The 26,806-nt window shown below is 41.3% G+C and overlaps 1 protein-coding gene and 1 non-coding gene across 2 annotated transcripts in view; both read left to right on the top strand.

The window, feature by feature from the left end:
* Positions 1–26,536, top strand: part of ABCB10 (ATP binding cassette subfamily B member 10) — a 46,406-nt gene extending 19,870 nt beyond the window's left edge. Inside the window, exons 4-13 of the mRNA XM_021677290.2 lie at positions 2,796–2,930; positions 4,676–4,822; positions 5,843–5,978; positions 12,024–12,119; positions 13,347–13,556; positions 15,790–15,869; positions 17,392–17,572; positions 21,536–21,579; positions 24,131–24,165; positions 24,608–26,536. Of these exons, the coding sequence (XP_021532965.2) occupies positions 2,796–2,930; positions 4,676–4,822; positions 5,843–5,978; positions 12,024–12,119; positions 13,347–13,556; positions 15,790–15,869; positions 17,392–17,572; positions 21,536–21,579; positions 24,131–24,165; positions 24,608–24,839 (1,296 nt within the window). The 3' untranslated portion in view covers positions 24,840–26,536. The remainder of the gene's footprint in view (positions 1–2,795; positions 2,931–4,675; positions 4,823–5,842; positions 5,979–12,023; positions 12,120–13,346; positions 13,557–15,789; positions 15,870–17,391; positions 17,573–21,535; positions 21,580–24,130; positions 24,166–24,607) is intronic.
* Positions 10,223–10,358, top strand: LOC135277624 (U4 spliceosomal RNA). The gene has a single exon (XR_010345235.1). It is a non-coding gene; the product is annotated as a U4 spliceosomal RNA (small nuclear RNA).
* Positions 26,537–26,806: the final 270 nt, after the last annotated feature.

Here is a 26,806-nt window from a genome sequence, read left to right as displayed (position 1 = left end):
AACTTCTGACCTCGTGATCCACCTGCGTTGGCCTCCCAAAGTGCTGGGATTACAGGCGTGCGCTACTGCGCCCAGCCTGGGGTACCTCTTTCTGTAACAAGGAAAGGTTTCTGTAACAGTGTAGGTCAGATGAGCAATTCAAAGGGTTTGTTTGGGCTGCCATAATACCACAGACTAGATGGCTGGAACAACATAAATGTGTTTCTCAAGGTTCTGAAGGTTGGAAGTCCAAGATCAAGGTGCTAGCAAAATAGCTTCATTCTGAGGCGTCTTTTCTTGGGTTGTAGGCAGTTGCCATCTTGCTGTGTGCTCATATAGTGGAGAGAGAGTGTGCTCTAGAGTGTCTCTTCTTATAAGGACACTAATCCTGTTGGATTGTGGGCCCACACTTCCCTCCTTTAGCCTTAGTTACTTTCTTAGCGGCCCCATCTCCAAATACAACCATACTGGGGGTTAGGGCTTCAACATGTGAATTTCAGGGTGAAACATTCGGTCTATGACAGCACCTCAGGAGGTGGCTTCACCTAGGATCTGATCTTTGGCTCTAGAGGGTCAGAAATGTGACTTTGTTTCTTCTACACAAACTTAACGGACCTGACTTAGGAGAAGTCCAATTATGAGAACCTCATACTGTGTATACCATAATGCCAATTTATTAATTTACATAGTGGGCCTTCCTTCCTACCATTAAGATGTGTTTCTGCCAGTACAATTTTTTTTTTTCAGTTTTTTTTTTTTTGTTTGTTTTTTGTTTTTTGAGACAGGGTCTCAATCTGTTGCCCAGGCTGTAGTACAGTGGTATGATCTTGGCTCACTACAGCCTCCATCTCTCGGGCTCGAGTGATCCTACCACCTCAGCCTCCTGAGTAGCTGGAACTACAGGTGTGCATCATCATTCTGGCTAATTTTTGTATTGTTTGTAGAAACAGTGTCTCACCATGTTGCCCAACCCACTGGTTTTGAACTCCTGGGCTCATGTGATCCACCTGCCTCGGCCTCCCAAAGTGCTAGGATTACAGGCATGAGCCACCATGCTCAGCCCATTTCTGCTATTCCAAACACTTCATTATGGTGCCAGGACCCTGTATTAGTCATCAGAAGGTTATTCATTAAGTATTGAACCAGAGTGAAGGGACGCGGGGTTCTGGGACAGTTCTGGGAGAATCCTGATGGACTGTGCCTGCCCCACACAGAGGACACCTGTTCAGTTGGTTCTTTTGAGATCAGTTGTGTTCAGGCCCCAGAAGTGTTAGACTTGCCTGTTGGTCTCGTGTCCTGATGGTGACCATCAGAGATAAGATTATGTGCCCCCGAGTCACCCCAGGTGTCCTGATGGACTTGTCTTTCTAGGGTGGGACATTCCTATACACATCTGCTTGCTCCTCTGTCAAGGTGCCAAGCTCCTTTCTGCCTCAGTACCTTTATCCATTGGCTCTTACCTCTTGGTGGTGAGATCTTCCAAGATCATGTTATATCTGAAGTGATACTTTCTCTCTCTTTTACTTGTTTATTATCTAAGTCCCACCTCTTCTTTCTTGCATGAAAACTCTGTGAGGGTTGTTTAACTCCCAGGTGCCTGGAATAGTGCTTGCGCTCAGTAACAACTTGTTGAATGAGTGAATGAATGAATGATTGGTTGATCCATCAGCTACCTTATGTTTCAGTTCGCAGGTTTTCCTCAGCATCATTTAGGAGAGCCTTGTACTGATTATACTATATTCTGTGCAAAAGAGATACGGTATATTTTAGTAATTTGTTGAAGAGATGCTAGTACCATTGAAAATACAATCACCAAATTACAAGGTTGACAGGAAAACCCTCTGTTACTTACTTCTAAAAGTTAGGCTATGCTTTCAGCAGTTCCGATTGCTAGAAGCTCCTCAATATATTGAGCCCAGATCTATCCCACTGACTTCAGTCCACTGAGTCATGAAAGCAGCTCTAATTCTTCTTCGACTTGTTAGTTGTGTCCCCCAAGTCCTCTGTTGACTATTTGTCATACGATGTGGGGTTTTTTTGTGTTTTGTTTTTGTTTTTTTTGAGATGGAATGTCACTCTGTTGCCTAGGCTGGAGTGCAGTGGCTTGATCTCGGCTCATTGCAACGTCCGCCTCCCAGGTTCAAGTGATTGTCCTGCCTCAGCCTCCCAAGTAGCTGGGATTACAGGCATGCGCCACCATGCCTGGCTAATTTTGTATTTTTGGTAGAGATGGAGTTTCTCCATGTCAGTCAGGCTGGTCTCCAATACCTGACCTCAGGTAATCCACCCACCTCAGCCTCCCAAGGTACTGAGATTACAGGCGAGAGCTACCATGCCCAGCCAGATATGGGGCTTTTTGGTGACTTCACCATCTTGGTCATTTCGGTGGGACCTGTTGCTCTGGTTGTTCAGTGCCTGCAGGTGGTTCAGACTTGAATACACAACTCCTGATGTTGTCTGGCAGTGTGGAGCGGAATGGGCCTCTGCCACACTCCCATCCTGTCTCTTCCTACTCTGTTGTTGAACAACATGATGTGATCTACTATTGGCCTGAAGATTCTTTCTTTAGCAACTGCTTGTCACATTTCTTCTGTGTGGCATGCTGAATATTTATGGGGTTCTGTGAAGAATGAAGATGTCTGAAAAATTCCACCAAAACAGGATGTAATAACTTGGGACAGTACCTTCAAGCCTGCTATTAATTTAAACACATTCACACAAAGACACACTCACACACATACTCCTCTACTGTAGGTAATAAGAATGTCTTGCTACCTGTGTAACAAACACCTCTCAATTTTTTTTGTTTATGACAGTTTTTTGTCTCACCTAATCTGGCCACCTTTGTTTTGAGCTTGGTGCCTCCAGTGTCAATCATTGCTGTAATTTATGGACGATATCTACGGAAACTGACCAAAGTCACCCAGGATTCCCTGGCACAAGCCACTCAGGTAAAGGCCCCTTCCTGTCCATGTGGTCTCCAGCAGAGTGGGGTTACAACCAGGGTCCTAGAGGGCAGATCCTAAGGGATGTGCTTAAGTTTTTCAATAAAGTGCCTTCCTTTCCTTTCATTAGAAATTACCCCAAGATCCCAGAAACTTAAACTACTCTGTTTTCTAGACTAGATTTCTATCTGTATCTCAAAGTAGATCCAACTTGACTAAACATTTTATGGAGTCCTCACTTCTTACTATCACTATTTCTTTTACTTTTTTTTTTCAGACAGGGTACATGAAAAAACTTTTTTTTCATGCACTCTAGAAGAGTCCTCACTTCTTACTATCACTCTTTCTTTTATTTTTTTCTTTTTCAGACAGGGTACATAAAAAGCTCAATGAAGCTTTTACCTCCCAGGCTCAAGTGATCCTCCCACCTCAGCCTCCTCAGTAGCTGTGACTATAGGCACATGCCACCATGCTCCACTAATTTTTAAAATTTTTTGTAGAGACAGGGTCTTACTAGGTGTTGCCCAGGCTGGTTTCAAATTCCTGGGTTCAAGTGATCCTCCCACCTCAATCAGAGTACTGGGATTATAGGCGTGAACCACCACAGCCAGCCACTATCACTATTTGTTATAGGATGTAACAGCTAATCATGTTTTGTAAATAGTTACTGGATAACACTATGTTTTATTAATGTAATCTAGCTTTTCAGTGTTGTGCAACATTATCTTTTCAAAAATTAAAAATGGCTGGGTGCAGTGCCTCACACCTGTAACCCCAGCACTTTGGGAGGCCAAGGTGGGTGGATCACCTGAGGTCAGGAGTTTGAGACCAGCCTGGCCAACTTGGTGAAACCCTGTTTCTACTAAAATACAAAAATTAGCCAGGCATGGTGGTGTGTGCCTGTAATCCCAGCTACTCGGGAGGCCGAAGCAGGAGAATTGCTTGAACCTGGGAGGCATAGGTTGCAGTGAGCCGATTTCATGCCATTGTACTCCAGCCTGGGCAACAAGAGCAAAACTCTTCCAAAAAAAATTTTTTTAATAACCATTGTGCTTTCATGTTACAAAAACCATACGTGTTTATTGTTGAAAAATTTGAAAATATAAACAGAGAAAACAAAAACAGGCATAATCCTGTCTTTTAAAATTAACATTATTAGCATTTGGGAGTCTATCTTTTTCTCTGCATAAGAATGTATTTCTGGCTGGGCGAAGTGGCTCACGCCTGTAATCCCTGCACTTTGGGAGGCTGAGGTGGGTGGATCACCTAAATCAGGTGTTCAAGACCAGCCTGGCCAACATGATGAAACCCTGTCTCTACTAAAAATAGAGAAAATTAGCTAGACATGGTGGCATGTGCCTGTAATCACAGCTACTCAGGAAGCTGAGGCAGGAGAATTGCTTGAAATTGGGATGCGGAGGTTGTAGTGAGTTGAGATCCTGCCACTGCACTCCAGCCTGGGCAACAAGAGCAAAACTCCATCTCAAAAAAAAAAAAATGTATTTCTGCATCTATATACTCTCCTATTTTTCTGTCTACATATATGATATATTTAGGTATAGATTTTTTTCCCCCAAAACTAGATTTGTTTTGTATACTCTGCTTTGTCACTCTTTTTTGACTTAGTCATGTATCAGGAGTGGCTTTCCATTGATAGTGTCTTAAAAATGAGAACTACATTTGAGGTTTCCTTGTAGAAGCTCTTGAAATAGGACCCTTCTGCTTCTGAAATGTATTTATTATTCTCCCAGCTAGCTGAGGAACGTATTGGAAATGTAAGAACTGTTCGAGCTTTTGGGAAAGAAATGACTGAAATAGAGAAATATGCCAGCAAAGTGGACTATGTGATGCAGTTAGCAAGGAAAGAGGCATTCGCTCGGGCTGGCTTCTTTGGAGCAGTAAGTAGATCATTTTGGAAAAAGTGAAAGTGGCAGATGTTAGAACTGTGAGAGTTTTATTCTGTGGTGCTCAGCCTAAGTAGAAAATAATTTTAATTTTTTAAATTTTAGTCTTTAATTTCAAGGCTGAGAATGACTTTCTTTAAAATATTTTTGTGAAAAAGGAAGAAACAAGTAAATGTCCTTAGAGAAAAATCAGTGCATGTTGCAATCGGGCATTAATTCTCTGTGCAGTGTAGGCCAATGGCATTAGCTTTGCCTGGGCACTGGTCAGCCTCGCTGAGACTCAGCTCCACCCCAGATCTGCTGGGCAGGAAATTCTGGAGCTGGGGCCATTGGTCTGTTGAGCAGGCTTTCTGGGTAATTTTGATGCTAGCAAAGTCTGAGGATTAACTCTAATCCCCTCAGTGTGTTTCAAGAAAGAAGTATAAAAAAATCAATCACAGTGCATTCAAGTAGGACACAAAATAGAAAATCACCATGAGGGCAAATTCAAGATATGTGTAAACTGAAAAGAACTTCAGAGGTGATTCTATCATTGGCATGATTAACAGTTAAGGAACAGCAGCCCAGAGAAGGCTGCCCCTATACCTAAGGTGACCACACACGTAACCAAGGTAAAAACAGGCCACAGGTACAGGACTCCAGCTCCTCAGGCTGGTGTCCTTACCCAGAACATCTCATTAAATTATATAAACCTATATAGTAGATATTTGTTTCCTCTAGTTAGGGAAGGAACCTTTAATATTAGTGTTATCCTTTGCAAACTGAGTAGATTGAATAAAATAGGGATCTGATAGGAAACTTAGCTTATAGATTTTCATGGTGATGAGATTGTTTTCTTCAATATTGCAATATTACAAAACCATTTTAAATTTGAAACTCAAGGTGAAGTTAATATTTTGGAAAAATCTTGCTGTGACAGTTAAATGCAAAAGGGACATTACATGCTGCGTTCATGCTTTTTGTATTCTGGATCCTTAGTTCCCACCTGACTTCTGTGTTTGTTTCATTCGACAGACTGGGCTCTCTGGAAACCTGATCGTGCTTTCTGTCCTGTACAAAGGAGGGCTGCTGATGGGCAGTGCCCACATGACAGTGGGTGAACTCTCTTCCTTCCTAATGTATGCTTTCTGGGTTGGAGTAAGCATTGGAGGTAAATAATTTAAATAGGCTTGGGGCGTTACAAATGAAAAATCAAAGCATCATTTCTGAAATAGAAACAGAACTTTCACAATACTTCAATTAACTTTTACTGAAAAAATATTTCCTAGAATGTTATTATTCCAACTGGGGTTTTTTTGTTTGTTTGTTTCTGAGATGGAGTGTCTCTCTGTCACCCAGGCTAGAGTGCAGTGGCATAATCTCAACTCACTGCAACCTCCGTTTCCCGGATTCAAGTGATTCTCCTGTCTTAGCCTCCTGAGTAGCTGGGATTGCGGACGCACATCATCATGCCTGGCTAAGTTTTGTATTTTTAGTAGAGACGAGGTTTCACCATGTTGTTCAGGCTGGTCTTGAACTCCTGACTTTGTGATCTGCCCAACTGGGCTTTTAAATAATTAAAATGAGTGCAACCCTCCCACACAAGGGAGCAAGGGGCTCCTTGGCTGGGAAATTTGGGGATCTTTGCAGGCTTCCTGTAGCTCAGCATCACTCTGCAGCGGTATTTCCCAGCCTGCGTGTTCCAACCCTTTGTTCACTTGCTCACAGGTGCAGGCAGGAGGAGGGTGGTGCTGAGCAAGTGTGGACACAGAAATCCATAGTCCTGTGTTAGTGATGGTTTTGTGATTGGCAAATTAGTGGAGGATAAAATTCCTTTTGTACAAAATCAACCATATTCCAAACTAATGAGCAATCAAAAAAAATTTATAAATTATCAAGTGCATGAAACAGAGTTGCTTGATTTTATTAAAGATCTCTTAGAGTTTAGCTTTTATTTTTTTATTCCCAGATGAAGTAAAGCAGGAATGCATCCCCAGTCAACTTGGGACAAATGATTTCCTGCTTTTTGTTTTCCTTCTTGTCTTTGAAAACCAAGATAGAAAGGTCAGGTAAATAGCTTGAGGTCTGATTAATGGAACATCATCAGGTATCCTATGGTGTTGCTCCAACCAGAGAGTTTTATTTTCAGGGTTTTGTGTCTAATTGTTGAAGGTAGAGGCATTTCCTTAGACATCTGCAGGCAAGTGAGGGTTTTTTTTCTGGAATGAGATTTGCAGAGACACCTAAAAAAAGCATTTTAGTTCTGCTGGCTGGTCTTGAATACAAACCTGATTAAGATGTTTTGGGGTGCTGGATGGTTTGGGAAACGAGAAGGTGGTCCAGTTCAGGAGACCCATAGACAGACAGTATGTAGGTCTTTCCTGTTCATTTCCTGGATTGAGCCTGCTGGGCTGGAGGTTTCACCCCCTATTGTGGTCCTGTTCTCTTAGGTCTTCTGTTCTCTTAGGTCTTCTGTTCTCCTTCTAGTGGACTACCTACTCCACTTCCCCTCCCTCTGACCTTTTTGTTCACATTCCAGGTTTCCTCCCGGGCCTCTCCTCATCTTAATGTTTTTGGCTACATTCGACATGATCTTTCTCAGCACCCCCTCTTCCCTCCTCTGCCCCACTTGGCATGATAGAAGTTATTTCTGTTTGTGGTTGTTCTGTTGCCCTCTCTGTTCACAAGGGACAAGTTCACAACTGTGCCTTGCACAGAATGGGTTGGAAAACACAGTTCTAATCCATCAATATAGTCAATTACCACCACTGGTTATTGGCGATACTGCTAAGGCTTCATCTACGTGCAGATTGGGTAACTTGGTTTTCTTAATCACAGGCTAACCCACAACTCTGGTCAGCTGTCTTGTTCAGGATCTGCCATCTGGTGTGAGGAGGGATAAGAAAAAGTATGGATAGGTCAGTGTACCCCTGTTGCCACCGGTTTCCTCCACATTTATAACTTAGGTGTCTAAGATGATAGGAGTTTAATCCAACAACTTGAATTAGCAGGTGAGAATTCTACCACTGAATCACCAGTGCCCAACAACTTGAATAGGATTTTAAGTGCTTTTATGTTCTTAAAGTAATCTTATACTTTTATAGAATCACTGTCCAAAGTGATTCTATAATAAATCTACAAAGCAAGGAATCCTATTTTATTTATTAAATAAATAAGAATTTTTATTTTGGTTTCTGCTTAGAAAGGCATATTAGGGGGAAAAATCCCCAATGATTTTAAGCACATTCTCTTCTAAGAAGAGGTCAGAAGTACTGTATGAAGAAAAGCAAAACCTAACCATTTTCAAGTTTACAATTCAGTGGTATTTAGTACATTCACAATGCTGTGCAAACACTACCTCCATCTAGCTCCCATACAGTTTCATCACCTGAAAAGAAAACCGATACTCATTAAGCAGTCTATCTGCATTACTTCTTCCTTCTAGCTCCTGGCAACCACAGTTTGCTTTCTGTCTCTATGTATTTACCTATTGTAGATATTTTATGTAAGAGGAAACATGCAATAAATGTCCTTTTGTGTCTGGCTTCTTACACTTAGCATAATATTTTCAAAGTTCATCTACATTGTAGCATGTATCAGTACTTCATTCCTTTTTTTTTCTTTTTTTTCCCCAAGACAGGGGCTTGCTCTGTCACCCAGGCTGGAGTACAGTGGCACAGGCTTGACCTCCTGGGATCAAGCGATCCTCTTACCTCAGCCCCCTAAGTAGCTAGGTCTTACAGGCATGTGCCCACCATGCCTGGTTAATTTTTGTATTTTTTGTAGAGACAGAATTTTGCCATGTTGCCCAGGCTGGTCTTGAACTTACGGGCTCAAGGAATCTGCCTTCCTCTGCCTCCCAGAGTGTTGCGATGGCAGGCCTGAGCCACTGCAACTGGGCTAGTGCATCATTCCTTTTTATGGTTGAATAATATTCCATTACAGAGAGAGAGCGCATTTTGTTTATCCAGGACCATTTTGCTTTTGTTCTTCAAAGTCAAAGCTCTTTACTATGTTAAACTACTTTTGACTCTTTCACTTTACTTCTTTTTTGTTTTGTTTTGTTTTAGAAAAAGGGTCTCACTCTGTCTCCAGTCAGAAGTGCAGTGGCATAATCCTAGCTCACTGCAGCCTTGACCTCCAGGGCTGAAATGATCCTTCCACCTGGGCCTCCTTAGTAGCTAGGGCTACAGGCATGAGCTACCATACTCAGCTAATTATTTTTATTTTTGTAGAGACAGGGCTATGTTGTGTTGCTTAGGCTGGTCTCAAACTCATGGACTCAAGTGATCCTCCTGCCTCAGCCTCCCAAAGTGCTGGGATTATAGTTGTGTGCCACCATGTCCAGCCTTACTTTTTTCTTCTTCTTTCTTTCTTCCCCCCTCCCTTCCTTTTTCTTTAAAAAAATTAATACCATTTTCAAAGTAGTTTTAGGTTCATAGCAAAATTGTGTTGAGATAGGAGTGTATACCGCTACCCCCATACACGCATAGCCTCCCTCACTGTCAACATCCCCCGCAGAGTGGTACATTTGATACAGTTAATGAACCTACAGCCGGTCGCAGTGGCTTACGCCTTTAATCCCAGCACTTTGAGAGGCTGAGGTTGGCAGATCACTTGAGTCCAGGAGTTCAAGGCTAGCCTGGTCAACATGGCAAAACCCTGTCTCTAGTAAAAGTACAAAAATTAGCTGGGTGTGGTGACACACACCTGTAATCCCAAACTACTCAGGAGGCTGAGGCAGGAGAATTGCTTGAACCCAAGAAGCAGAGGTTCCAGTGAGCTGAGATTGCACCACTGCACTCCAGCCTGGGTGACAGAGTGAGACTCTGTCTCAAGAAAAAAAAAAAAAAAAAAGAACCTACATTGACACAGCACTGCACCCAAAGTCAATAGTATACATGAGGGTTCACTCTTGGTGTATATTCTATGGGTTTGGACAAATGCATAATGACACGTATCCAACATTACTGTATCATACAGAGTAGTTTCACTGCCCCAAAGATCCTCTGAGCTCTGCTTATTCATCATCCTTCTGCAACCCCTGACAACCACTGATGGTTTTACTGTTTCCATGGTTATGCCTTTTCTAGAATGTCATATAGTTGTAATCATACAGTATGTAGCATTTGATTGGCTCTTTTCATACAAATATGCATTTAAGATTCCTCCATGTCTTTTTATGACTTGATAGCTCATTTATTTTTAGCAGTGAATAATATTCCATTGTCTGGATATACAACAGTTTATTCATTCACCTATTAAAGGACATCTTGGCTGCTTCTAAGTTTTGGAAATGATGAATAAAGCTACTATAAACATCCGTGTGTAGGTTTTTGTGTAGATAGAAGTTTCAGCTCATTTAGGTAAATACCAAGTAGTATAACTGCTTGATTGGATGGTAAGAATATATTTAGCTTAGGACAGTGGCAGTATCATAGGCAATGAGGTTTATCTGAGGCATGATTATTGCTAATTGAAAACTTTTCCCAGTACCCCTCTGTGATGACTTACAATGTAGTCAGCATTGGCAAGTTTTTTTTTTTGAAAGGGAGTCTTATTCCGTTGCCCAGGCTGGAGTGCAGTGGCACCATCTCAGCTCACTGCAACCTTCACCTCCTGGGTTCAAGCAATTCTCGTGCCTCAGCCTCCCGAGTAACTGGGATTACAGGAGTCTACCACCATGCCCAGCAAATTTTTTTTTTTTTTTTTTTTTTTGAGATGGAGTCTTGCTCTGTCACCCAGGCTGGAGTGCAGTGGTGCAGTCTTGGCTCACTGCAACCTCCGCCTCCCAGGTTCAAGTGATTCTCCAGCCTCAGCTTCCTGAGTAGCTGGGACTACAGGCATATACCACCGCATCCAGCTAATTTTTCTGTATTTTTAGAAGAGATGGGGTTTCACCATGTTGGCCAGGCTAGTCTTGAACTCCTGAACTCCTGACCTCAGGTGATCCACCTGCCTCAGCCTCCCAAAGTGTTGGGATTACAGCAGTGATTGGCCTAGTTTTTTTTTGTGTGTATATATATATATATATATATTTTTTTTTTTTTTTTTAATAGTAGAGACAGGATTTCACCATGTTGGCCAGGCTGATCTTGAACTCCTGGCCTCAAGTGATCCTTCTACCTTGGCCTCCCAAAATGCTTGGGATTACATGTGTGAGCCATCGCACCTGGCCAGCATTGGCAATTTTTGACATCTCTGTGGAGACTGCATGAATTATTTTTTGTAGAAACAAGATTCTCTCTATGTTGCCCAGGCTGGTGTTGAAATCCTGGGCTCTAGCAATCCTTCAAGCTTGGCCTCCCAAAGTGTTGAGATTATAGCCATGAACCACTGTGCCTGGCCTCATTTTTTTTTTTTTTTTTTTTTTTTTTTTTTTACATAGCATTACATTGTATTGGGTGTTATAAGTAATCTAGAGATTACTTAAAGTATATGGGAGAATGAGTAGTTTATCAAAGTTGTATTTACTGAGTGCCTTACATTAGGTATTATTTTGTGGATTTGTCTTTAAAATCAACTTGAAGTATTTTATATTTTTTAAAATTATGAGGTAGCGTTACATTTCATTTAAATTGCTATGCTTTTAGCTAGGTAGACTTATTCTGCAGCATTATGATTTTAATCCAGTGGTTGATGAATATGACTATGTGTTTTTTAATCCTTGATCAAACATTAAATCCTTATTAGAAATCAGTGAAATTTGGCTGGGTGCAGTGGCTCATGCCTGTAATCTCACACTTTGGGAGGCCGAGGCAGGTGGCCCACCTAAAGTCAGGAGTTCAAGAGCAGCCTGGCCAACATGGTGAAACCCCATCTCTACTAAAAATAAAAAAAATTAGCCAGACATGGTGGCGCGTGCCTGTAATCCCAGCTACTCAGGAGGCTGAGGCAGGACAATCACTTAAACCACGGAGGTGGAGATCGCAGTGAGCCGAGATCATGCTACTGCACTGCAGCCTGGGTGACAGAGTGAGACTCCATCTCAATAAAAAGAAAGAACAAAATCAATGAAACTGGAGGAGGAGAAGCCAAAGGAAAACTAGAGCATGAGGCAAGGGAATTCTTAATACCAGTTTCCAGGAAGCTGCCTCAGGTTATTTTTTGAAAGTATTAATAACAGATTGTATATTAAAAGCAATCATTGTCACTACTCTCAGAGGAGAGGTGGCCAGTGATGGAAATGTGTGTGGATTCTGTTTCTCATCCTCAGGTCTGAGCTCTTTCTACTCGGAGCTGATGAAAGGACTGGGCGCTGGGGGGCGCCTCTGGGAGCTCCTGGAGAGAGAGCCCAAGCTGCCTTTTAACGGTGGGTCTGAAAATCTTTCTTTGCTGGGATTAAACAGATGTGTCTTTGAACAATGAGATAAGCTCTTCCCTGCCTGTGAGGGAGTGAGGGATGAGCCGCAATAAGGATGTGGCTCCTGCTGCATGGTGGGCCGGGCCGGGGTGGTCAGGTTTTCTAAGAGAGCAGGTGGGACAGCTGCTGGGGCACCGTTGTGGCCGGGATGCCCCTGGATGCATGGGCTGATCACATAGTGTGCTGCCCACTGTTCCCCTCCCTGTACCTGAGCAGGATGGAAGCCACTGTGGCCCAGGGCTGTGACTAGGAAGGGTCCCAGCTAGTCTACCAAATTGATCTTCCCTAGTGATTCTGACATTTCTGTGGAGGGCTAGGGTGGGAAGAAGGGAGGAGGAATCAGACATATGGAAATTTTTAAGTATCTTAAGTTTCTTGGCATTTTGGGGTGGGGTAGGGGAGGCTGGTACTCATTGGCTGGAGCCATCTCCTTCTTTATGAATGACTTCCCTGGAGCTGTAGGGCCTAGACCAACTAGCCAGGACTCAGGAGAAGTGGTTATGAGTAGTAACCACTCCCAACTGCTTATTGACTCCTAGGACATTGTTGGGTAGCCCCAGGTCCCTAAGTGAAAGCCCAATATTCTCCAAATGCGTTAGGCCTGGGAAATAGGCCCAACTGAGAGAGGTTGAGTGGTGTCTCCCAAATCAGAGAAGGTGAATGCCAGGGCAGAACAGACTTCTGACCCCATCCAGTTCTGTGGCTGTTGTGCAGTGCTTCCCTATTCATCATAACTCTTTCAAAATATTTATTCCTGGTAGGTAAGATAAACTCTGGAGCTACACAGAGGCAGTGCCACAGGGAGAAGGCTATTGGCTTTGAAACCAGACTGCTCCAAGGGTGGATCTTAACTCCACTACTTGTTAGCTTAAGCAGGTTGTTGTCTGTGGTCTTCAGTTTCCTCATCAGCAAAATTGGAATCATAATTTCTACCTTTCAGGGTTGTAAGAATCAAATAAGACCGTCTATGTATAGTACCTTGGACATAATAGGCGCAGAGTTGGCACACAGTAAGCATCTAGCCTTGGTCTGCTTCTGACTTACCCTTTAAGAGCTTATATGCCAGGGTTAGCTGTGGTAGAGTCACCATCCATAGCCAGATAAGTAGGAGAACTGAGTTCAGCTGTGAGTTTAATTTTTTGCTTTGAGTAATTAATATTCCATTTTATGTTTCAGAGGGGGTCATCTTAAATGAGAAAAGCTTCCAGGGTGCTTTGGAGTTTAAGAACGTGCATTTTACCTATCCGGCTCGCGCAGATGTGCCCATATTTCAGGATTTGAGCCTTTCCATTCCGTCAGGATCTGTCACGGCACTGGTTGGCCCAAGTGGTTCTGGCAAATCAACAGTGCTTTCGCTCCTGCTGAGGTTGTACGACCCTGTTTCCGGTAAGTGGTTCACCACACTGTAGCACTGGGGGACTCTCCGGAGCTCTGCTCCCACTTTGTGCCCTGGGAGATGCTCAAACCATGCAGATTCCTTCTTTTGTGAGAGTTCTAAGTGCCAATGGAAAGAAATCCCTCAAACAGAAGGTGTCATTTGCAGGGGCATGACAGCTCATACAGAGGCCTTTAGAGCATTTTGTATATGATGTGTCCTATCTCTTCAAGCCCAGAGTAATTTCCCCAATTCTACCTCCTCATCTCCCATGTGGGTATCTCCTCTGGACATGCCCTCTACTGGGAGCAGGTGGATGAGGCTGTACTCAGTGGCCAGGAGAAGGTGCCTGAGTGCTGCTGGGCATCCCTACGCACCAGGAGCACCCTGGAGAACCACCATGTGCCAGCGTGCATGCCAGCCACAGGTGTAATGGGGAGCTCCTGGAGAACCTCTGCCTCTGCCTGTGACCCGCTGAGTGGTTATTGTGCACACAGTTAACTTGGCAATCAGTGATTCACTTCTATCTGACTGTTTCACTGAAACTGTTTTGAGCTAGTAGGGATTTTCTTAATGGATGATTTTTCTCATTCTAGTTTTTGTTTTATTTTTAACTAGATTATAACATCTTTAAGAGCAAAGAGCACATGATTTTACTTCTTTATATCTTCCCTGGAGTAGACAACAGTGTCAGCAAGCAAACAACTCTTAGTAAAAATCAAATCATGAATTTAAAAAGAATATTTTGACCAGACGTGGAGCCCCACACATGTAATTCAAACACTTTGGGAAGCTGAGGTGGGAGGATCACTCGAGGCCACAAGTTGGAGACCAGCTTGGGTAACATAGTGAGACCCTGTCTCTATTTATTTGAAAAAAATTAAAAATTTTAAAAATGAAAAGAATGTTTTGTGTCTTTGTGCTTATGCTTTTTGGTTAAAACAATGTGAGAGCTGGTTACATGTCAGATAAATGGACTTGCAAATCCTGACCCATGGAATCACCACCTATGTTAAAATGGGGCTTACTATACTGTTTGCCTCTGGAATCACTTTCTTGATTCATCATTGACTTGCTATTCAATTCAGAGTTTAAAAACATCCTAGTTAGCTGGGCACAGTAGCTTATGCCTGTAATCCCAGCTCTTAGGGAGGCAGAAGTGGAAGGATAGCTTGAGCCCAGGAGTTTGAGACCTGCCTGGGCAATATAGTGAGACCTCATTCTCCACAAAAACACAAAATACAATCCTAGTTAGGTTGCTGTAAGTCAAATAAAAATACTGAGTCTCTAGTTTCTTCATCACAATTAATAAATCCAGGACAAAGCCAACTGCAGTTAAATGTCTGCCATGTGTAGTCTACAGAGAGCTTTGTGCTTTTTAGTCAAAGACCTCAAGTTTTTGCCAGTTTATGAAAGTTTCTAGCTGGCTTCTATAATTCCACGACACTAACCGAGAAGAAAGGGCATTTCTTATGCTGTCACTGTTGTCATCATCACCAAGTATTGTTGATCACCCTCAATGTGTAGAATTCTGTTAGTGAAAGTCATAGAGATAGCATCTGATTATTTAAAAGCTCTGCCATAGTATCGACCAGATTCTTGGTTGCAGGCGACAGATTCCTCACCATTTAAGCTTCTACAGAAAGGGATATTTAAAGGAGTAATAAAAGAACTCAAAAATCACTGGCTGGGATGACAAAATAGATTCTAGATTGTACTTCCAGGACAGTTCCCAGAATTCTATCCCAGAACCAGGCCTTCAAGGAAGCTGCTGACACTGGCATGGTCAGGAAACTGGAAATTTAGGCAGTTGCCATCATGAATCCCAGCTTCAGAACTGTGCCACTTCTGCCAGTATTCGTGCCAGCAAGTGGATCCTCATGGCTTGCTCCTCCCTTCTGAATCAAAGCTTTGCACAAGGGCATCTTATCAGTGGAATCCTAAGTCACTCTATGGAGTTTTGGAGAAACTCCCTACAACCTCTGGGCTGGAAGGCAAGCTGGACAGATGGACTAGGTGAGATAGTCATCCAGCCACTATTGGGAGACAATAACTTGGACAATCCAGAAACTCCCTTTTAGCTCTGAAATTTCATAAAATATGTTGGTTTTAGAGTCCATTTGGAGATTTTCAGTACATTTTTTATCTTTGAAAAATAGAGTCTGGAATTTCCCCACTGGATCCTTTTTGTGTTAGTCATCAGCCTCATCACACTCAGTGACTCTTTCCTTTCCTCTCCACAAGGAACTATCAGTCTTGATGGCCATGACATCCGTCAGCTAAACCCAGTGTGGCTGAGATCCAAGATTGGGACAGTGAGTCAGGTAAGAAGAGAGGCTTCCATTTCTATTTCACTTTCTTTTAAAATTACTTTTGTCACCAGGCACGGTGGCTTACGCCTGTAATCCCAGCACTTTGGGAGGCAGAGGAGGGTGGATCACCTGAGGTCAGGAGTTCGGGACTAGCCTGGCCAACATGGTAAAACACCATCTCTACTAGAAATACAAAAATTAGCCAGGTGTGGTGGTACACCTGTAATCCCAGCTACTTGGGAGGCTGAGGTGGAAGAACTGCTTGAAGCTGGGAGGCGGAGGCTGCAGGCTGCAGTAAGCCAAGATTGTGCCACTGCACTCCAGTCTAGGCAATAGAGCAAGACCCCACCTCAATCAATCAATCAATCAGTCAATCAATAAATAAAATTACTTTTGTCTTTTGCATTTTTTTTGTCTCGAACTCCTCAAGAGAGAAGAAATGGAAGGCTTCTGGATGTATTAAGTTCATCTCACCTGGCAGGTTGTTAAGATTTGCAAGTAGTGCTGTTTCCTGAAAACCTATACAGTTGAGCAAGGTGAAGCATTGACTTTTTATTGAAAGCTGGAGACTGCCGTTACTACATAGTCTAGAGGATGGGGAGGAAATGATAGAAGTTTTTATTGACTCTTTTTTAGCTTTTACTAATTCTTCCCCACTTCCCATTTTCATCACCAGCCATAGTCTACTATTCTGCTTAATGGGTTTCAGGGACAAGTGAGCAAAGACTATGGCAAGAGCCAGAGTCCACCTTGCAAAGAAGTTGCAGATTTCAAAGCAGAGTGTTAATGTAATGTGGTCATTTTGATAAGGCCATTTTCACAAGACCCTTTGGGGCAGGGAAATGTTGCTGCAACTGTTCTAATTTTTATTACCAGGCTGTGTACACAGCATACAAACCTAAGCCTCCCCCCATTTCCGAACCTCTCTTTCTAGTTAGCTCACCCTCTCCCCACTCAACTTGGGTAAGGGCAGGTGGACAGTGATGGGTGCTCAGGAGTGAAGGGACATCAGTGGTGTATACTATTAGGGATGGAGAAAACAGCCTGGAAGTTTGCTTGCTTTTTAGGACTATTCCATAGGGTTCTGTCAAGAATTTTTTATTCCTACTTGGTTTGCATGTATTTCAAAAAGTAATGGATAGAGATGGATTACCCACTTTGTCCTGAGTGGAAGCCAGGCAGCTGGAAAGTGCAATTGGACTTGGGGTCTCCCAGTGCCTCCTGACTCCTAAGGTAGGGGACTGACATTTATGAAGTTCCTACCGTGTGCCAGGTGCCTTGCGGGCACCTGCCCTGAGGTCTCATTGCCTGCAGCATGGTGAGAACTACAGATGATAAAATCAATCCTGTGTATGACAAAACATAAATTTTAAAAAAGACTGCTAGGTGAATTTATGGAGAATGAGGAAGAAACCAAGAAAACAGTCTATATTCTTGGGTAGCACATTAATAGTTTCTTGGATGTAACTGAATTTACTAGACACGTTGGAAGTCTGTTTTGAAATTTGTGATATGTTTTATTTCCAATTTGTAGGAACCCATTTTGTTTTCTTGCTCTATCGCTGAGAACATTGCTTATGGCGCTGACAACCCTTCCTCTGTGACCGCTGAGCAAGTCCAGAGAGTGGCTGAAGTGGCCAATGCAGTGGCCTTCATCCGGAACTTCCCCCAAGGGTTCAACACTGTGGTTGGAGAAAAGGGTGTTCTCCTTTCAGGTGCATTTTTTTTTTTACTGCTTTTAGCAAAAACTCTGTATTCAAAGAACTTTTTACACATTTCCATATTGCAGTATTATTTTCTAATTAGGTTTTCATCTTAGTTTTTGAAATTAGCCTTACTACTTGCTAAAATCTCTTATATGTAGAAAACCACCCAGTATTTTTTTTTCACTTTCTACCTCAAATGTGTTCCAAAAATTCTGAGTAATACTCAGTTGCAGCAAGCTTTTTTTCATCTGAAAAAAAAAAAAAAAGTGTGCTTTGCAAGCTGAGACCCTCAAAAATTAAAGAAAATAAGGTAAGTGGCAGGATGATTTGCCTAGGGAGTCAGGGAATGTGCATCAGGAACAAAGCTGAAATTGAAAGAGTTCTTCACTCCCTACATACTGGCCCAGGGGTTGGCAGACTTTTCTGTACAGAGCCAGAGAGTAAATACTGTGAGTTTTATGGGTCACATATGATCACTGTCACATATTTTTCTTTGTGTGTGTTTTTAAAACAACTCTAAAAATGTAAAACACATTCTTAGCTTGAGGGCCGTGTAAAAACAAGTCATGGTTCAGGTCTGGCCTATGAGCCATAATTTGCTGAACGGACTCACAGCTGTGAGGCAAAGTGAGTGGTTTTCTGTGATGTCAGACCACACCTATCATTCTGGATCACATTATGGGTACTGTATTTTCATGAGGGAGAGAAGACTTCTTTTGTATTTCTTTAAAGTGCAGAAATGGAACCAATGAGTAGAATTAAAGAGAAATAAATTTTGAACTAAACACCTTTTTTTTTTCAATACAATACTGAAATGTTTCCTTGCAAGGTAACAAGCTCCCAGCTGGGCATGGTGGCTCAGGCCTGTAATCCCAGCACTCTGGGAGGCCAAGGCAGTCAGCTTGCTTGAGCTCAGTAGTTTGAGACTAGCCTGGGCAATATGGCGAGACCCCCCTCTACCAAAAGTACAAAAAAATAGCTAGATGTGGTGGTATGTGCCTATGGTCCCAGCTATTTGGGAGGCTAAGGTAGGAGGACTGCTCGAGCCCAGCGGGGCAGAGGTTGCAGTGAGCTGAGATTGCACCACTGCACTCCAGCCTTAGTGGCAGAGTGAGTGAAGCCCTGTTTAAAAAAAAAAAATCTGAAACAGCTTATGTTGAACATAAAAAAAAAAAATCCTTGCCTCTGCTTGAGCAGAGAGTGGGTGTCTCTTTGTCAGAGTGAAGGCTGGCAGATTGGACTAAAACAATAGTCTTTTCCAATGCTAAACTTTTCATTTGAAGTTAAACCACAGAAAATATAAGAGTTTTAAGCTTATTGTATAATATATACGTACATATGCAGTAGATGAAAAGGTGTCTTTGATAGATTTGAGATGTTCCAGGAGTAGAATTCCTGACTTCTGTGTAAAAGTGAACTGCTACTCCATCTCTGAAACATATCTGAGAAATGGGGCAGAAAACCAGTTTAAACTGCTTGTGATGAAATTTTTGAAAATTGAAGTATGAGGTTTGTTCCAAGAGCACATCACCTCCCTTGAAACAGATTGTGCATATCCTTCCCTCTAGTAGGATTCTCCAGCTCTGTTTCTTAGCAAAGTAACCAGAGGTTCCAGTCTGCTCTTGCTTTCTGGATGACAGAACACCTAGTAATAGATTCCCAGCGTACTCATTGGCACCACAAATGACCCAGAGGGGACTATACTATCAGCTGGCTGCTCTAAAGACCTACCTCAGGGCACTCAGATACCCCACCAATCACAGGCTCAGAAGGAGAGGGTTTTCCTCACTGCCCTTCTTGTGTGCACTGGTTTCCTGTTTGAGAGCTGCATTTAGCAGCACCACACACCTCAGCTGTAGAGGATGAACCTCTCTTATATGAAATAAAATGATGTCCAGCAACTACTGTTGATAAGTATGTTCAGCCAATAAAATCAACCAAAAAGGAATATTTTTTATCCCCCAAAATGGAATTGGGTATAAACAACGTAAGTTGGGAGGAGTGAGCATTCTGAGACTTTCCAAGTGTGACTTAGGAGTAGTGTCCCTGGAGGAAAGGAGAGAGGATGGGGTAAGACAGAGATAGGGAGGGAATCAACACAGATTTCCTGCTGACTCCACTCCATCCCACCTTACCTCCAGTCTGTTTCTTCACTTTTAGTAGAATTTGAGCTTTAAAAGACGGGGAGGATTAGAGTGGCTTACTGTAACTTTCAGTGTCATATACATGTTACTATTCGTTCCTCTAAGAGGAGGGAAAAAAAAAACACCATAAAGAATAAGTACTATGTTAGCCAGGCATAGTGGCACATGTTGTAGTCCCAGATACTGGGGAGGCTTAGGTGGGAGAATCACTTGAGCCCAGGAATGAGAGCTTGCAGTGAGCCATGATTGCACTGCACTACTGCACTCCATCCTGGAAGACAGAGAGCAAGACTCTGTCTCAAAAAAAAAAAAATTGCTCTAATGTGGAAATATTAGAATTCTCAGCCTCAGCACCATTGATGTCCTTTGCTCCCAGACATTTCAAGGGTTCTTTGGAAACCTCCAAATATCTTAAGTCTCTGGTTTCCTTGCTACACTGGATATTCTGTTAGGGAGGAAGTATGTGTAGTGATGAACAGCATAGCTCTTTATATGCTTTTAAGCGCATACCCCTTGCACTGTGTAGGTTCAGATCTCAGTTCCACTACTTACCAACTATGAGATCTTGGACATGTTACTTTATATTTCAGTTTATCATCTGTAAAATGGGAATAATTATAGTGTCTATCTCATAGGATTTTTAAAAAAAGATTAGCCAGGCACAGTGGCTCACGCCTGTAATCTCAGGCCTCTGGGAGACCAAGGCAGGAGGATCTCTTGACTCCAGGAGTTTGACACCAGCCTGGGCAACACAGCAAGACCATCTCTACAAAAAGTTTTAAAAATTAGCCAGGTGTGGTGATGTGGGCCTGTGGTCCCAGCTACTCAGGAGGCTGAAGTGGGAGGATCACTCGAGCCCAGGAGGTTGAAGCTGCAATGAACTGTATTCATGCCACTGCAGTCCATTTGGGTGAGAGAGCAAGACCTTGTTTGAAATTATTTAAAATAAAAACATTAAATAAGATAATACATGCAATGCAAATAGAAGATGCCTGGTATTGGATGGGCATTGTGGCTCCTGCCTATAATCCCAGCACTTTGGGAGGCTGAGGTAGGTGGATTGCTTGAGCCCAGGAGCTTGAGAGCAGCCTGGGAAACAGCAAAAACCCACCTCTACCAAAAATTAGCCGGGTGTGGTGGTGCACACCTATAGTCCCAGCTACTTGGGAGGCTGAGGTCAAAGGATCACTTGAGCCCAGGAGATTGAGGCTGCAATGAGCCATGATCGTGCCACTGCACTCCAGCATGGGTGACAGAGCGAGACCCTGTCTCAAAAATAAAAAGAAAGAGGCCAAGCATGGTGCCTCATGCCTGTAATCCCAGCACTTTGGGAGGCTGAGGCAGGTGGATCACGAGGTCAGGAGTTCGAGACCAGCCTGACCAATAGGGAGAAACCCTGTCTCTACTAAAAAAGAAAAACACAAAATTCGCCAGGCGTGGTGCCGGGTGCCTGTAATCCAGCTACTCAGGAGGCTGAGGCAGGAGAATCGCTTGAACCCAGGAGGCAGAGGTTGCAGTGAGCTGAGATCGTGCCACTACACTCTAGCCTGGGCGACAGAGTGAGACTCCATCTCCAAACAAACAAACAAAAAATAGAAAGAAAGAAAATCAAATACCTGGTATATAGGAAGTCCTCAATAAATGTTAGCTATAATAATTATTAATTTTGGGATTGATAGACAATATATTTTAAAATAGGTTTCTGGTCTATCTCAGCTATGACTGACTGGAAGAAGTTTGCCTTCAAATTGCCATGTGACTTATCATAAAAGCCTATTACTAAGAATTTTTGTTAAGGCTTTCTTTTTTTAAATATTGTCTTTGTCAGGTGGGCAGAAACAGCGGATTGCAATTGCCCGTGCTCTGCTTAAGGTAAGCCTGAAGCTACTTGGCTGTTTTTTAAATTAGGGATTATTTTTATTAGGAACTTTGTAATTTGTAATTTACTATTTGTCTTCCTCCTTTTCTTGTTTGTTGTTTGTTTTTTTCTTGAATGGGGAGGGTAACAGTTCTGGTGAAAGGTAAGTTAGTGCATATTGTCCAAATTTAACAAGTATTTCTTAGGTATCATGAGCCCAGTACTGTGCTAAGGATGTTGGAGGTAGAAGAATTTAACACATGGCCCCTACATCAAGAAGCATAGAGTCTAGCCAGTGAAACAGTGATTATTAATGCAAAATATAAAACAGACAGCACAAGTATGCATATTTGTATAATCTGTAATCAGCTGCTAAAGTGAATAGTACAGACTTGAAGTACTTAGACAAGACTCCTAAAAGGAGAGGGAAGAGCCATTTTAGCTGAAAGACAGGTGTTCTATTTTTAAGGAAGTGATAAGTCTTCCCTTTGTTACACAACTGTTCTCCTCAGGTGTATAGGTAATTTTTACTGAAGCATAATTTACATACATAAAATTCACTTAAGTGTACTTTCCAGTGACGTTTAGTAAATTTGCAGAGTTGGTTGCACACAAAGTCCAGTTTCAGAACATTTCTATCACCCTAAAAAGATCTTTCATGCCCACTTGGAGTCTTTCCTTGTTTCCAGCCCCAGGATGCCACGAATCTACTTTGTCTGTTTAGATTTGCTTTTCCAGACATTTCAGATAAATGGAGTCCAACAATATATAGTTTTTGGCATCTAGCTTCTTTCACTTAGTACAGGTGGAGTGTTTTTGAGATTTCTCCAATTTGTAGCTTGTATCAGTACTTTATTCCCTTCTACTGTTGAGTAGTATGGATGGATCCCGATTTGTTGATCTGTTCACCAGTTGATGAATGCTTGGGTCATTTCCAGTTTGGGGCTATTGTGAGTAACATATGAATGAATAGTAGCTACCTTTTTGTGAGGATGTATGTTTTCATTTGCAAAGCTAGAATTTAATGTTTTACCTACATCATATTAGTCTTTTTTTTTGTCTTATATGTTAGTTTTAATTTAATTTAATTTAATTTTGAGACAGAATCTTACTCTGTCTCCCAGGCTGGAGTGCAGTGGTACAATCTCGACTCACTGCAACCTCCGCCTCCCAGGTTGCAAGAGATTCTTGTGCCTCAGCCTCCCAAGTAGCTGGAATCACAGGTGCGTGCCACCATGCCCAGATGATTTTTATATTTGTAGTAGAGGTGGGGTTTCACCATGTTGGCCAAGCTGGTCTCCAACTCCTGACCTCAAGTGATCCACCTGCCTTGGCTTCCCAAAGTTATTTATTATTTCTAAATTAACTATAAACAGGACCTTGAAAGTTATGAACTATTTCTTTTTAATTTTATTAATTTTGAAATTTATGACGGTTTCATTCTGTCACCCAGGCTGGAGTGCAGCAGTGTGATCATGGCTCACTGTAGCCTTGACCTCCTGGGCTTCAGTGATTTTCCTGCCTCAGCCTCCTGGGTAGCTAGGACTATAGGGGCATACCATACCAAACCCAGCTAATTAAAACATTTTTTTTTGGTAGAGATGGGGTCTTGCTATTTTGCCCAGGCTAGTCTTGAACTCCTGGGCTAAAGCAGTCTTCACCCCTCAGCCTACCAGACTGCTGGGATTACAGGTGTGAGGCACCACACCCAGCCTTATTTGTTGTATGTATGTATGTATATATTTATTTTCTGAGATGGAGTCTTGCTCTGTCACCCACACTGGAGTGCAGTGGTATAATCTCAGCTCACTGCAACCTCCACTTCCCAGGTTCAAGCTATTCTCCTGCCTTAGCATTTGAGTATCTGGGATTACAGACATGCGCCACTACGCCCAGCTCATTTTTTTGTATAGTAGAGATGAGGTTTTGCCATGTTGGCTAGCCTGGTCTTGAACTCCTGACCTCAGGTGATTCACCTGCCTTGGCCTCCCAAAGTGCTGAGGATTACAGGCGTGAGCCACCATCTGCCCACCTTACTCATTTTAGATTCCCACCTCCCTAACCAGCAAGATAAAATTGCTCTGTTGATCGTTTAAAATAGTCTCTAATTCTTTCATTTATGTACTTATACCAGACACTTAGTAATTTATGGGTTTTTTTGTAACAACTTTGAGATATAATTCACACAATACATAATTTGTCCATTTAAAGAATACAATTCATTGGTTTTTAGTGTATTCAATGTTGTGCATCCATCACCACAATTTTAGAACATTTTCATCACTCCCACTAGGGACCCTCTAATCTTTAGCAGCCATGCAGCTCCCCTTCCTTATTTTCTATATTGAACCCAGCCCCAGGTATCCACTAATCTTCTTTCTGCATTTCTACATTTCATATAAGTGAATTCATAGTGTGCGATCCTTTGTGTCTGGCTTCTTTCACTTAGCATAAGTTTCCAAGGTTCATCCACATTGTAGCATGTGTCAGAATTTTACTCCTTTTTATTGCTCAGAGTTTGTGTTTTTCCAATAAAATTATTTTATCTTTTTTTTCCTTCTTCAGAATCCCAAAATTCTTCTCCTAGATGAAGCAACCAGGTGAGAATATCTTAATAATTTATGTGATTATATATAGTCAACCAAATTCTTTCTTCATCAAAACGTTTTAATTCTGTACCTCAAAGTGGATACAACTGAAAATGCTTCCCCCCACCCTTTACTTTAAAGTGATGGAGCCTGAATAAATTATGACAGTTGAAAAGCAGTGGGCAGACTGAGTCATAATTGAGGGTTCTAAGTCCACTTCAGACATGGTTGCTATCAATCCTAATCATTCTGTAAGCTGCAACTGTACAGAATGCCTTTCTCCTTATATCACAGTATAGTTTTATGGAGATCAAGGAGTCCCAAACAGCCGAAATTTTGATCTTAGTAAAAATTCATTGCTCAGGAAGGGCTGCTGTGTATCAAGAAGCACGTGAGCCTGGAGTATGGCTGGCACTGACGTCTTCGCTTTCTTATGTGTGTGCTCCTATGTCAGTGCGCTGGATGCTGAAAATGAGTACCTTGTTCAAGAAGCTCTAGATCGACTGATGGATGGAAGAACAGTGTTAATTATTGCCCATCGTCTCTCTACCATTAAGAATGCTAATATGGTTGCTGTTCTTGACCAAGGAAAAATTACTGAATATGGAAAACATGAAGAACTGCTTTCAAAACCAAATGGGATATACAGAAAACTAATGAACAAACAAAGTTTTATATCAGCATAAAGAAGCAATTACTGGTAAACAATATGAAAGACTTTAATACAAAATAGTGATGCAGGAAAAAAAAACCCGAGAGACTATATGAAATATGTAAACTATGTATCAAGTTATTTGAAAAATGCCTATTTTTTCCAAAGTATGTAAAATATCATTTTGAAATGTACTTGTTCTCAAGATCTTTTTATTCAGAGTTTTAATAATTGCAACTTTTTAAATGTCTATAGCACTGAAGTTATTTTCAGGTTTTGTATTTTCTTTTATCGTGAAATATTTTAATGAATATAGCATGGCACCTCATTTTCTTTTCCTTGCTGTTAAAGATTGAAGTTATTGTCAAATGACAACTTTTAAAAGGGAATTACAAATAAAAAGCCTGATTATTTTAGGCCAGTTTACCAATCACTGTGTAATTCTTCTGGTAGTATTCCACCTGCTTTAAGTCTAACTTTACTAGGTAAAGTAATGGAAAATGAAAATTTAACCCTTTATTTTATTCTGATAATCTCATGAAGCAAACCTGGTTAACTAGTTAAAGTCAGCTGGAAAGAAGGGAACATTTATGTTGCCCATCTCTTGCGTCTTCAAAGGTGTGAGAGTTGAGGAATATGTGTTCCTATGGGAACTATGTTTGAGTATGTGCAGTTTTCAACATTTTGGCACATGAAAGCCTGACACGTTTTTAAAAGGGCAGAAGCTGCATCTTTTAAACAGAAAAACCTGTTTTTTTAATTCACATGTTTGTATGAGTACTTTTGGGAAGCAAGGCATTAACTGTTAGGTATTAAGAATGAATGAATTTTGCATTTAAGTTGTTTGAAGGCATGTATTTTGAAAAATATCTGTTACAAATTTATAATTCCAAGACAAATTGAATCTTAGTTTTTTGTAATACTTTTAGAATTTCATTAATAAGGCTAAAATCTGAGGAGTATAACTAACATTTAGCCTTAAGACATTTAAGTTTGGAAGTTCTTACTATTCAACAGAATAACAAAACCCTTCAGAATGTAACTAACATTTAGCCTTAAGACATTTAAGTTTGGAAGTTCTTACTATTCAACAGAATAACAAAAAACCTTCAGAATGTATCACTCTCCTGAAAAGAAGACATTAATAAGCCCTTTTATTTATGGTTATAGTTTTATTTAGTCTCAAAATCCCTAAAGCAATGCTGACAACCATTGAATTTGCTATATTTTTTATCAGTGCTGTTAATTTGCTGTTGCCTTTAGAAAAAGTGCTTTTTCTCCACTGATGAGGCTAGACTCCAAGAAGTAATTATGTCAGTGTAAATAAAACGGAAGTATTTCCATGAACTAAGCATTTATTAGTTCCCTGATTAGACTGGAAGACGAAACCACTATTTAATGAAAAACATGGAATATTATATTTCATTCTTCATAATTTATTAATGAATAAAATTGATATGAATGAATGAATGTAGTGTTCTTTGAATTAGTAAACAGTGTATCTGTGACAATCATTTTAACAAGTTCTACTTGTGTTCTTTATAAAGTGTGATTTTCAGAAAGCAAACAAAACATAATTACAAGGTTGAATCTGAGAAAAATAATCCTTGTACCACAGAAGTATTTACAAAATTGCATTTCATTGTTATGTTTTATTTTCTGATACATGATGTTCGATTATATCTTTAGGTAATATTTTATATCATAGATTAAAATTTATAGTGAACTTTATCTGTGTCTGTCACTTTTTTTTATGACCTAGGAACCAAAGCAGCAGTCTGTCACTTCTTACAAAACTTCTTACTACATTGTTGCTTACTAGAATTTGGCTGTGGAGATTCAGGAATAAAGAAAAGACTAACATTACACAAATAGAAAAACATGTTGTAATTAAAAGTCCCATTCATTCCTCCTGATCAAAGTTTGTTAATGTCATCACTTGTTTCCTACTTATAAACATTCTGTTTAGTTGTTTCAGTGCAGTAAATAAGTATCTCCTAC

Source organism: Aotus nancymaae, unplaced genomic scaffold (genome assembly GCF_030222135.1).
Source record: "Aotus nancymaae isolate 86718 unplaced genomic scaffold, 86718_ANA_hifiasm-v0.15.2.pri h1tg000032l_0, whole genome shotgun sequence".
Classification (NCBI taxonomy): Eukaryota; Metazoa; Chordata; class Mammalia; order Primates; family Aotidae; genus Aotus; species Aotus nancymaae.
The sequence above is the reverse complement of the archived record's forward strand: the minus strand, read 5'-3'. Positions and strand labels throughout refer to the sequence as shown.